At 46.8% G+C, this 13,596-nt stretch overlaps 1 protein-coding gene across 4 annotated transcripts in view; it reads left to right on the forward strand.

Annotated features, from left to right (window-relative positions):
- Positions 1-13,596, forward strand: part of LOC147690253 (60 kDa lysophospholipase-like) — a 520,410-nt gene that overhangs the window by 231,840 nt on the left and 274,974 nt on the right. For all 4 annotated transcript variants that reach the window (XM_086937888.1, XM_086937890.1, XM_086937887.1 and 1 more), the window contains 2 exons: positions 4,863-4,946; positions 12,428-12,554. In XM_086937888.1, coding sequence (XP_086794014.1) covers positions 4,863-4,946; positions 12,428-12,554 — 211 coding nt within the window. The remainder of the gene's footprint in view (positions 1-4,862; positions 4,947-12,427; positions 12,555-13,596) is intronic.

The following is a 13,596-nucleotide window of genomic DNA, read 5'->3' on the forward strand; positions in this document are numbered from 1 at the left end:
TTCCTGTTCACAGGCCCGGCAGGTTCCTCAGTTTGCGCTAGCACATTGGCAGCCTTCGAGGATCTAGCCAGGTCCCTAGGGGTCCCCCTCGCAAAAGAAAAAACGACAAACCCGACCACGAGGCTTACGTTCCTGGGCATAGAATTGGATTCTATAGCAGGAACGGCCAGGCTGCCTCCAGACAAAGTAAAGGAATTTCGCGAGGAAGTATCGAAGCTACGGGGTCAGAAGAAGGCCACCCTGAGGGAGATCGAAGGAGTGATTGGTAGACTTAACTTCGCGGCTCGGGTAATCCCGCCCGCCAGGGTATTTTCGAGGCGCCTAACAGGGCTGACGGCCGGCGTCACCCACAAACACCACCACATCAGATTGAGCGCAGGCGTGAAACAGGACCTGCAGGTGTGGGACGAGTTCCTACAAGATTTCAATGGGGAGCGGATGTGGAGAGAGGGGTGGGTAACGGCCGAACAGATAGCTCTTTACACGGACGCGGCCAGAAGCCTGGGTTTCGGCGCGGTCCTGGGAAACAGTTGGTGCACCAGCCAGTGGCCGGAGGAGTGGCATGCGCAGGGGCTCACTAGGAACATCACGTTTCTCGAGCTGTTCCCGATAATTGTAGCACTGACCATCTGGAGAGAAGAAATAAAAAATCTGAAACTCACGCTGTGGTCAGATAACATGGGAGTAGTGCAGGCCATTAAAAGAGGCTCAGCGAGATGCCCGGACATGCTGAGGCTAATGCGGCGGTTAATTAAATTACAGCTGGAAGGGAATCTGGAGCTGAAGGCACGCCACGTGCCAGGGTCAGAGAACTCGGCAGTAGATGCACACTCCCGGTCTCAAATGAAGCGGTTCAGAGAACTGGTGCCCGGGGCAGACAGGGAGATTACCGCCTTTCCACCGTCCCTCTGGGACCTGGGGGTGTAGACTTATCCTGGCTGATAGGGCAATCACTTACCGCGGAGGCGAACAGAAGATACAGGACTTACGCAAACACGGTAATGAGAGTTGGGGGTCTAAAATCGCTGGAAGACAGGGCGAAAACTCGCACAGCAGTGGAGAAATTCGTACAATGGGCATTTAAGTCGAAGAAAACGAGATCATGGGCACAGGCGCATTTGTCCGCCATCGCCCATTTCGCCAGGCTTTATACAGGCGAGGACCCAACTACCTCGGCCTATTTAAAGGCGGCCCTAAAAGGCTGGAGAAGGGTTGAAGGCAAAAAGAAGGACAACAGGCGTCCCATCGATTTCGCCAAGCTGGGGCAGCTCCTGGGAGCCCTCACGGGCTTAATATCAGACAAATATGAGCTGCTACTATTTAGGGCGGCATTCACCACGGCTTTCTTCGGAGCATTCCGAATCAGCGAATTAGTAGCCCCCAGCAAGTCGGGCCCAGCGCAGCAAAGCCTGCAGGCAAGAGACATTAAACCAATGGCGAAGGCAGTGGAATTAACGCTGAGACAGTCCAAAACGGACAGGGCAAGGAGGGGGACGACGATACGTCTCCATTGCATCCCAGAGGCTGGGCTTTGCGCGGTATGCTGGCTATTTCGGTACATGGGGGCACGACCAGCTGGTGAGGGCCCCCTCTTTATACATAAGGACGGAAGGAACCTGAGTAAGTTCCAGTTTACAGCTATAATGCGCCAAGGCCTTGGTAAAGCCGGGTATCGCGCGGCATCATTTGCCTCGCACTCATTCAGGATCGGCGCAGCGACCTCGGCAGCGCAGCATGGCATGCCCGAGGACAGGATCCAGGCGGTGGGCAGATGGCGCTCCAAGGCGTCTCGTATAAAAAAAATAAAAAAAACAAACGCAAAAAAAAAAAAAGAAGAGAAAGCCCCGAGGGGGGAGAGGGGAAGGTGGTCACTTTGGGATGCCGCACGGCAGGGTGATAGCCCCCTCGTAAGTACACACGGTGCGCAGAAGGCCACCTAACAGAATGCTTTCTCTCAAGAGGGGGACGCCCGCGGCTGGTCTGGGTGGTGGGACATTCATTCGTATCCCGAATGGAGTCTTGGTGGCGGCAAGGGGGCCACAACGTAAGCAGGCCCAAATCGACGTACATCCGCTGGATAGGGCAGCCGGGTATGAGATGGGAGCAGCTACTGCCGACGCTGGACGGCCTCATGGCAGATTCGGCCTGGCTGCCCGACGTCCTGATCATCCACCTTGGGGGCAACGACCTGACCCGGCTAGGCCGAAAAGCAGTCGGGCAGGCCGTCCAAAAAGATCTCACCAAGACAGCAGCGTGGCTGAGTCCCACAATGATAGTCTGGTCCGAAATGATCAGCAGGAAGTATTGGAGAGGTGCCGATTCCAACAAGGCCGTCGTTAACGCAAGGAGGAAATTAAATGTCGCGATGCACAAGTTTTGCCTCGCCAATGGCCTGGAATCAATCCGGTACGGCCTCATCCACCCAGGCCGCCCGGAACTCTACGGGCAAGACGGGGTGCACCTCTCCGAAAAGGGGATGAAGGTGTTCTGGGATAACTTGTGGGGTGCAATGACACTCGCAGGTTGCAATTAAAAAAAAAAAAAAAAAAAAGATAAAGATATACACAAGTATGGAAAAAGGTGGGAGCCACGAACCAGGTGCAGGGGGGGGAGCCGCAGTAAGACGTGAGCCTCCCTGCGGCGTGGCGGAAATCCTACACTGGTTGGCTAAGAAAACACACCGGCGGGCGGTGTGTAAGAGGATGGCCACTCACTTTTGAATGCCGCACGGCAGGGTGACGTGGCGGCATAAAGGAGGGGAGTAACAGGAGGAGACGGCACTCGCGGCCCAGACCCGGCCGGACGGCAGGGCGCAAATGGTAGCGAGCTGGGGACCTAACTCCCGACAGGAAAGCTCCCCTCCGCAACAAGCAGAAAGCGTGGGCAACCAACCACTGGAGCACCAATAGACTGGCAACAAACTGGTTTGTGTACAAGCCCCATTTTCGAACTAAGGAGGGCATAAAAAGACTGACACCGGTTATCACAAGATGGTGTCATAATTTGTATATGGCAATTACGATTGATGTTTAATGTTCGTAAAATGGAAGATTGCTTGAAACCAGTTTTGTGTTATTAATATGTCTTTGGTTATTAATAAACTGCGGCCAACAACGACCACTACTAATACCAGTTATTGTTGGCTGACATTATTTCCCACCATTGGCAACAGCAGAATGCGGGGGCCGGTAAGTATGTATTCTTGGGTCTCCGTGGAATGGGCACATGCAAGGGTTATTGCAGAGGCCGCCGCACCCTCCCGTAAGGGTGGGGGAGGCTTGAAGGCCGGCGCCATAACCCTCGTGGTGCCACTAGCGGGGGTAAACTGGTTCTGGGCGCTTTGATGCGCCCAGGAACCAGCGGAAGCGGGGTGCGCACCAGCCACCCGACCGGAAGTGACCTGTTGACCTGAGCGCCCCCAAAGCGCGCCCAATGGTCAACCTGGCTTTGTTTGAACCCCCCAATCAGGGGGACTCACCTGAGGCCTGCATGGAGGGCTCAGGAGGATTTAAGCGACGCCGCCTCCCAGCAGAAGCACAACGCCTTCGAGGAGCTGGGAGAACGGCGCGACAACAACAACGACTGAAGCCCACCCACCCACACCTAAGGAACAGCAAAGTCGCAGAGCTGGATAAGGGGAGGGGCGTTAGCGGAAATCCTACACTGGTTGGCTAAGAAAACACACCGGCGGGCGGTGTGTAAGGGGATGGCCACTCACTTTTGAATGCCACACGGCAGGGTGACGTGGTGGCATAAAGGAGGGGAGTAACAGGAGGAGACGGCACTCGCGGCCCAGACCCGGCCGGACGGCAGGGCGCAAATGGTAGCGAGCTGGGGACCTAACTCCCGACAGGAAAGCTCCCCTCCGCAATACGCAGAAAGCGTGGGCAAACAACCACTGGAGCACCAATAGACTGGCAACAAACTGGTTTGTGTACAAGCCCCATTTTCGAACTAAGGAGGGCATAAAAAGACTGACACCGGTTATCACAAGATGGTGTCATAATTTGTATATGGCAATTACGATTGATGCTTAATGTTCGTAAAATGGAAGATTGCTTGAAACCAGTTTGTGTTATTAATATGTCTTTGGTTATTAATAAACTGCGGCCAACAACGACCACTACTAATACCAGTTATTGTTGGCTGACATTATTTCCCACTATTGGCAACAGCAGAATGCGGGGGCCGGTAAGTATGTATGCTTGGGTCTCCGCGGAATGGGCACATGCGAGGGTTATGACATCCTCACATCTTTCCCCATAGAATCTGACCCTGACAGTTCTGGCATACAGCAGAGTAGACTAACTTTAATCTGCGCAATAGCATGTGCAACCATTTTAGAACTATAATTTTGCAAAAGAATCTACAAGAGTGGTCATGCCCACAGGGCTGTGCCATCGCTTTATTTTGGAAGAGCATGAATAATTGGCACTGGCTCCTCGTCAGTGGGGACCTAAAAGGGAAAGCAACCAAATTCCAAATGGCCCAGATGGTCACAATGAGTCATGGCTGTGTGAATAAACATCTCAAGTCAGACAGCAAATATGCTTGGTTGCAAAGCAGTTATGGAATGAAGTCAGAAGGGTAGATGCTCTAGCGCTCCTTGCCAAATGCACTGTGTTAAGTAACTTTCCTTCTGAGCAGGTATAAAAGAGACATTTTATAGGCAAGCCCATATAACTTTTAAAGTGGAAGGAAGAAATTGTGGTTAGGAAAAATCTTTTTTTAAATCTCCAATAGTATACACACACTCATAATATTTGTGTTTAGAGTTCACATTTTATATGCATTTGTCTCTTCTTTAAATGGCATGCTTCCGATAGTATTTGTATTTATATTTCACCCTTTATGTCCTACAGGTGCCCATATACACACTTCGGAATGACGCTCGTGACAACCTGCTCGATGCGCTGCTCTTTGCTGGACAATTTGTAATTCCAGAGGTTGGTATAATTGGCTGTCTTTAGAAGGGGCAGAACAGTGGTTTCCCCCTACGTATTCAAGTTAATATTCTGCTACCTTTTGATAAATTGTCCCTTAACTTAATTTGTATATCGGTTTAGAAGGTAGGTGATTGGTACTGTACGAGTCGAGGATTTTTTAGTAGGCCTTGGAAAACTATTTCAGTTTCTTGGTCAGCAAGAGAGTGTTAAACACCTCTAAGTATTCCTGTTTTTCTTTGGCAGCTTTGGACTAAATATATTTTTGCAAACATTTGCCATATTTAGGTCTCCCCTGAGCCAGCGCATGCATTGCTTTGTGAGATATTTAGTGTGTGGACTTTTAAAAGTCCTACGACAGCTTTTTGACTGGCATAGAGCGTGCCGTTACGCGCACATGACGAGCAGAGGCGCTACCTGCCTTTCCTTTCTCGTCATGGTGCGCGCACATTGTACACCACTCGCCAGCCTGCTTTCACTTTTGCCATCACGCAGCTCTTTTTCCAAGCACATACTTGTGCTTGTGGCGGCATACACCTTACGAGTATGTGCTTTGAAAAACAGCAGACTGCGCTCCCCAGCTTGTCACTTCTTTGTTGTTTAAACACAAAGAAAAGAAAAATCGCAAAGCACTCAGTTGAATCCACAGAGGGACTCTTCTGGATTTACTAGAGAAATAAATAGTTTCAATGACAAAGTGTTGTAATTTTTACCAAATATGCCTTTTGTTGATTGTCTACTGACTTGGTCTGTATTTTCGAGCCATTGGAATACCCCACGCTTTTTTTCTGATTCTCACATATAGACCAGCGTCCTGAAATACTGTGCGTCACTTGGGTCCAGCAGAAATTATTTGTAACTGGCCTCTGATATTTGTACTCCTCAGGACGGGCGGAAAGGCGCCCTTTTAAGCACGGAAAAAAGACCACCCAGCGGCTAATATGGAGGAAATCTGGTTGTCTCTGTTTTGTGATTATGGACAACTCCAAGTGCTATGTGGTAACAAAGTGCAGCTGCACCTCCCTGTGAAGCAGAGGGAGACCCCGGACCCACCCTGTTGATATCTATCTCTGGCTGTCCCCGCCCCCCCTCCTTTGAGGGGGTGCGTGTCACATTGTTGCGGACTGAGGTCTGGTGTCTGCTTCCGGGAAGGCTGCTTCCGCTGTGACATCCTCGCTGACTCGGGCTTGTTGTGTGTGGCTGCACCCCAACTACCATACATGCCGGTGTTCCAGTCATGACTCCGGTCGGTGCTGTACAGCTTTCCGCTCTTTTTGTTCTCCGGGGTGAGGTAGAGCGCTGACTCAAGAGTGCGCATTTGTTGCCTGCCTCGCTCGCAATAACCAGCACGCAGCAGTCCCCGGGAGAGGATGTCATTTGGGGATACATAGTGTGAAAATGAAATATCGTGGGGAAGAATGGCATAATTAGGGTTTTAAGGGGGCCGGGTCCTGCTGGTGCTCAGCACCGGTAGTTTCTAAAATGCCAGTGCTGAGACGGGTCCCTGTCGGGCTCTCCATTTTTGCCCTCACCCTCAGGGTAAAAAAAATTCTAACTCTGCAGCAGTACCGCCCTTCATTGCCTTTGATGTAACTTCAAAGATACTGGTTATAGTTCTTTCACTGTCTCCTTATTTGCAAATGGAAGCATTTTCAATATTATAAACAACTAAGCCATAGTTGTTGCGTATTTATCTTATGCAACTAACAGCCATTGGCAAAACGAATAGTCCTGACTTGTTGTAGTTGTAATGTTACTTTTATTATACATATGGATGCAATTATAGAAGCAGCGAAATACCAGAGGAGGTACAGATAATATGCTAAGCACAAACTTTTAGCTTATGTGTTTTTAAGCCACGCCCTTAATTACATCGGCCTCGCCCCTTGGAGAGACCCCCCAGTTTTTTAATCCCACTTAATACCCTGGGCATAGTAAGTAAGAGCCCCAGCATTTGCATCTTAATCTCAGAGCTTCCAGGTCCTCACCTCCTGTTTTACTGGCTGGTTTTTATTTTTGTATCCACACAGGTTTATGCATTAGCTTGTTTATAGGGGTTATCATTGTCACCAAAACTGAGAACGATGGAGAGACGCAAGAGTACCGTAGGCACATTAGATGCCTTCCTGGTTAGAGCAGAGTCCCTTCTCACCCACGAGATACAGCTAACCGAGCGAAAGCTCTTACTAGATCCTTCTCAGTTCCCATTGACCAGGGAGGAAGAATCTAATAGATCCTTAACACCTAAGGTTATAATTCAACGAAATAACACCAACTCCCCCCTGGTTAAACAGTCCCCAGCTCCTCCGAGTCAAGATAGAGAGACTGAAAATACTACATCAGTAGGAATAGGGCCTCAAATGCGGAAACAATCCAAACTGATGAAAGGGAACGTAGCAAGAACTAGAACGAAGGGAGAAAGGGGGGGGCAAGGATGGTAAGAATAAAGATGCCCCTGGCTCTCTCTCACAAGTATTTGTTCAAGCAGAAACCCAAACAGAGGCTCCTCCTAATACCTTTGGCCCTCTGACAGAAGTACCGATCTCAAATTTAAATGAATTGTTACCGGGGAGAAAGGTTCTCTTTGTAGATTTAGTTAGGGGGTTGCTGGAAACTCTGATCAGTGCCATGATGATCCAGATGAGTGAGCTCATTCAAAAAAGATTTGGCCACATGGAGGAGAAAATCGAGCAGCTGAAAGAGGTTGTAGGGACACCTAGCAACTTACTGGACAATATAAAAATGGCCCACAGTAGTAAGGTTTCCAACACCACACAAACAGAGGGACACAGGCCCCTGATCCAGCTAAATACATCGGGTACCCCAAGAGAACCTCAAGCATTAACTTTACCTAGACACGTAGTAGAGGATCCTCAACTTAACTCCCAGTTTAGAGTGGAGGAATAGAGTGGACGAGGGTCAAACAGAGGGGAAAAATTAAAAAACACTAGTGTACAACCGAGCACAGATACTTTAGATCTACCACCCGCCTCCTGCCCCTATGTACTAATTCTAACGGGGGCTCCAGTACTAAAACAGGGACAGAGCGAATCCTGGCCTACTCTCCGTAACAAAGTGGTGGCCTGGTTGACCAAATTCAAGAATTTTAGCCCCCAGTATATAAATGAAATACTGATGGTCCGCAGAGTTGGTACCTCATCAAAGTCCATTTTGGTGACTGTATTGTTATAAATTTTCGATCCCCCCAAATATTCCGATCTCTTAATGAAGCTTAATGAGGAAATTTCCCATCTACATTCCAGCATTATAGCCCGCCCGCTGCGTTTCTTTTATAAACCCCCTACTAGGTCCAGAGGAGCAGGGAATGGATCTATTGTAACTTCAAATAGGTTATCCCCTCTTGAGGATGTGGACTGACAACCAATCTATTTTTCTAGGAACACGTCCTGCACGACCGAAAGCCCAAAAGAGGCTCACTCAGAAATCCTCTCCCCTACATCACAATTGGTAGAGGCGCAGGTATTAAACATTATACCTCCCACCTCAAATCCCATCTTGGTCCTACCTGAGATGGAGCAAGAACCTACCACAGTCAACTTTGGTAATAGCTCTACATCTCAGAGTTTACCAATAACAACTAGAGTATATCAAGGCTAGGGCACTCCTACTACTGGAATTTCCTTAAAGGAACCTGGAGGCTCTGTAACAGTCCCTCCCTCTGACGCAAAATCCACAAAAGGGGAACCACTCAAGATTATTTTTTGGGAAATTGGTGGCCTACGCTCAAAGGTCAATCTTGGTGAGTGGCTTACCTTCTCGCGGACCTACGGCATCCTCTGTCTCCAAGAGACGTGGGCGGTCTCACCTATCCATTTAAATGGTTACGAAACCTTTTTTTCCCCTGCGATTCCGTCAATATCAGGGCGTGCAAAAGGAGGGTTGGGGGTTTATATTTCCAACTTAATCTCAGTGCGGGAAATTATAGCCCTAAAACTCGAGGCAAGTTTTCAGATAATTATTCTTGTCAATAACAAACTGGATTTTCTTGTGATAATCAATTTTTATAATAACTTACAGCAATGCCAGCTGATCAACACCCGGAAAGAAATTCGCTACCTCCTTTTAGAACTTAATAACAAATATCAAGGAAAAAACCTTACTATCATCTGGGGTGGTGACTTTAATTCATTCTTGTGTGCCCAAAATGACAATATAATCTGTGGCCTATTAGATGAGAAAGATAACAACATGACACATTTCACTCATACTCAGACTGGGGCCTGTTTGAATGAGACAATTTTAATTTTGCAACTGGCCCTGGCCAACGAATTATTATCTCCCCCTGTCCCCCTTACTCCAACCTTTAACGGTAGAGGTGCTGCTAGTGTATAGATTTTATTTTTCTGACCAACAGGGCCTCATCCCTTATCTCGAACTTCACAACTTACAACTGTGCTTTTAGTGACCACTTCCCTAGTTCCATTGTTCTTTCTCTTCCACTGGTGCGAGGAAAGATAAACCGGACGAGGTCCCACGGGGAGGAAAACTTGGTCTTGAATAGACTAAACGGCTATTCACTTAAGTGGGTACACGCTGACCCAGCAACGATTACCAAAAAAGTTGTTAAGAACTCCATGGCAGCAAATATGAACTGTTTGGATGATTCATCAAGCCTTCTGGAGATTCTTTACAACTTTTTGGTTGTAACTAAATCTGTAAAGCAAGCACTAAATATTAAAACTAAAGGGGAAAGAAAGAACATGGTGGGCTGGTTTAATAAAACCTATACCAAAGCATATTCAAATCTTAAAAATGCTCTAAATAAAACGGTAAGAGACTGGCAAGAGATAATCCAACTTAGGAAAAACTATCACCTAGCATTACGGCAAAGGAAAACAGAACTAAAAGAGGAGCTATGGGCAGATTTACATAATAGTTGTTTAACGAACGACAGTGCCACTTTTTGGGAGGTGAATAACACACCTTTTTTGTCTGGATCCAGGGAAACAAGTAAAATTGATGAATCATCCGGGATAACTCATTTTTCACAAATATTCGGAGAAACTCCCAACGTGCCCATAGTCAGTGTCACTTCGGGACGAGCGTTAACAGTACTAAGTCCACATGCACCTCTTTCGCTTTAGACTTCACTTTGACTGAAGTTAAGCAAGCTTTAAGGGCAAGCAGAGGGGGTAAGGCGCCAGGCCCCGACGGGTTCCCGGTTGACCTTTACAAACATAAAATGGACCTTTGGGCCCCAATTTTGCTCAGGGTATTGGAAGCTACTTGCAAAGTTGGACTGTTGGACTCATGGTCAGAATCCATCTTGGTTCAGTCTTCAAAAGGGGGGATCGCCAAAGCCCAACCTGCTATCGTCCCATCTCATTACTTGACTCCTTGGGAAAAGTTGTGGGGCGCATTATATTAGCGCGCCTACAGCTTTGGGCTGAGGATAACACGATCCTATCGGATCTCCACTACGGATTTAGGGAAGGTCTGGGCACCATAGAGCAAGTTTTAAACCTGACGTTGCTTACGGGCAAATATGTAAACGCTAAAGGCGGGAGACTGCACATTCAACTGCGTAGGTCATTCGAAGCTCTGAGACATCTTAACAGCAATGGGTGTCGATCCCCCATTAGTAAATTTTCTTCGGGAAATATACACCAGTGCAACGTCCAGAGTGAGATTCGGAGCGGGAGGAGAGTTGACAGCCCCATTTAGGGGGGAGTCGGACAGGGTTGTGTTCTGGCCCCCTTCCTTTTCACTCTCTACAATAATGGCCTAGAAGAAGCCATGTTGGAGGGGTGCCAGGACCTACCTCAAGTTCAAAACCGTCCGGTTCCCGCTCTCCTCTACGTGGACGACGCTGTGATTATCGCCCACACTCCCCTGGAACTCCAACGCTCACTAAATAGATATAACTCATTCATGTCTAACTTAAATTTAAAAATTAACATCAAAACAACCTTCACCATGAATTCCGGGCCAAAGCAAAGAAAAGGCAGAGACACCTATATAAATAATTCCAGGGTGCAGAATACAACTACTTATCCCTCTCTTGGAGTTTTAATAGATGAGAAAGGCTCTTGGAAAAAAGCTTTAGAGGCCAGAAAATTGCTGTTTTTAAAGTCAACCATGGCTTTAGTAAACTTCTCTCAGAGACTAGGAAAAAGACCTCCGGTCGAGATGATCCGCATTTATCAGGCAAAATGCATTAGCACTGCTGTTTATGGAGCAAGGGTATGGGGTTACGTACAGGCGGAATCCCTCTAAAAAGTGGAGAACAGTTTTTTGAGGTTCCTCCTCGCCGTTCCCAAGGGTACTTCAACTTTCTGTTGCCATTTAGAATTAGGTTTGCCTTACATCACAGATACCATAAAGATGCAGCCAATCCTGTTATGGCATCGCCTCTGGTTATCAACTAAGTTAGTTCTCACCCAAAGTCTCCTAAAGGACTGTCTTTCACTCAAAAACTCTGCTAAGATCGGTTAGCTCCGATATGTTAAGCAGTTTTTATATGACCTGGGCTTAGAGAAATATTATCATAACCCCCCACAAATAGCAGAGCTCTCAAGGAAAACGTTAAAAATACAGTGCTTATGCCATAGTGGACCTTCGTCTGGCCTCTGAAGCAAACAAAACCACGGTACAGCATTCTTTGCTGATCCAATCCTCCTTGGTTATTCAGCCTTACCTAATTTGGAAATTAAGCAGCTACGACAGATTTTTGTTGACCCGGTTTAGGTTCAACACTTTCCATCGGCTAGTCACATTTCCAACTGTAAACGACTGGTCAAAGCTGCTATCCCTCTGTCCCTGCGACGGTGTCTCGCCCCAATCACTTATACATATGACCCTTTTTTGTACATTTTATATTGAACCTAGAAGGCGATGGTTAGCTCCAATCTTAAAAAGCCCAGGCGTATGCCAATGCCGTCCTGCTTTCATGGTTCTCCAACTTTTAGATTCTGATTTCTTAGCTCTAAATGTTGCCAAGTTTTTAAAATGTTGTATTCGTCATAGAAGTAACCTATAACCGAAGACTGATGCACTTTTATCTTCTTGCTGTATATTCTTTTAATATGAACTTTGAAATTTAAGCTATGTTGGTAATCTACTGTGATTTTTAATTATTTATGTAACATTTGTGGAAAATTTATTTGTATGACATGTCTATACTTTTATGGTTTTCTACTAATTGAAACCGAATAATGTAAACATTGAATTGAATTGAGTAGTGTCTCTGGTGGTGAATTGGCATCTTGCAAACTGTAGTTAATTTGCCAATGTAGGCCTTTAATGTGACAAGCTAAGGTTAGGAGTTTTAATGATATCTTGTGTATTGCTAGATATTGGAGTAATTTGTGTTCCAAAAGGTGGTGTTGCGAAAAGACAAATGTAACATAATTTTCTGAGGATTATTACAGCAAGGACTGCAATTAAAATAACTGATTCTTAGTGTTTATATACTGAACTTCTACTTTGTAGTTTTTATTTTTTTTTAATACGTTGTGTTGCAGGTGTGCCTTTGTTTTCATCACACGTTGTACAGGGGAAACCGGGTGACAAAGGTGGATGCATCAAATTTTAAGGCCTTTGCTTCTCCTAACTTACCTCCTCTGGCAAATGCTGGAGTGGATATCACAAGTAAGTAATTCCCTTCATAGCTAAGCAAATCAAATGTAATACTTACAAAGTTGACACAAATTCTATAGTATAATTTCTGCACTTTCCCATGCCAATCCTCTGTGCCAATACATAGAGGAGCAAGGAGCTCTAAACCATGATGCTATGCAAATGTACTGTAACACTTAAAAAATGTGTTGCTACTCAGTGACTTGTGTACATTTCGGTGTACTGTATATTTTCCTGTGGTTTTGAACGGTTGAACTGGAAAATGAGTTACAAAAAGAGATGCCTTGCTGTTTATCAGATAAAACAATCACTGTGAAGAGACTTCATGCTATAAAGTAAAAAAAGTGCTCAATGTGGATCTGCACTCTATGTGAGCGGCCGAATTGGGCGGTGTCCCACACATCACAAACTTTCACTGACGTCCATGCCCCTGAGGAAGAAGGATCAAGACTTCGAAACGCGTCGGGAAGACGTCTCTGAACTGCTAAATGCCATCGGCGCTGCATCACTTCTCTTTTCCCAATAAAAGGTTTTGTTAACTTTCTACGGTGTCGGAGTGCTTCCCACCAAAGGGCAACCTTGAGCTGTAATATTTTGGCGGCAGGTCCAGTCGCCGGGAATGCACCACCCCCTAAGAGGGGCTTTGGGACCGAATATCTTTGATCTCAACTTGGGAGACACTGTAATGGATTATAAGAGAAACGGGCGCACCGAGGCCCATCTGCGGGCTCTGAACTTTGTGCAGCAGTGAATTTCATGTGGAAGCTGTTTTAAAGTATGACCAGCTAAGGGACTACGAGACCCAGCATTCAAGCTGCACTCTATGTGAGCGGCTGAATTGGGCGGACTCTTCCGCATACTTGATGGAGGCGGTGTCCCACACATCACAAACTTTCACTGACGTCCATGCCCCTGAGGAAGAAGGATCAAGACTTCGAAACGTGTCGGGAAGACGTTTCTGAACTGCTAAATGCCATCTGCGCTGCATCGCTTCTCTTTTCCCAATAAAAGGTTTTGTTAACTTTCTACGGTGTCGGAGTGCTTCTCACCAAAG

This window comes from Lissotriton vulgaris, chromosome 9 (genome assembly GCF_964263255.1).
Source record: "Lissotriton vulgaris chromosome 9, aLisVul1.2, whole genome shotgun sequence".
Lineage (NCBI taxonomy): Eukaryota > Metazoa > Chordata > Amphibia > Caudata > Salamandridae > Lissotriton > Lissotriton vulgaris.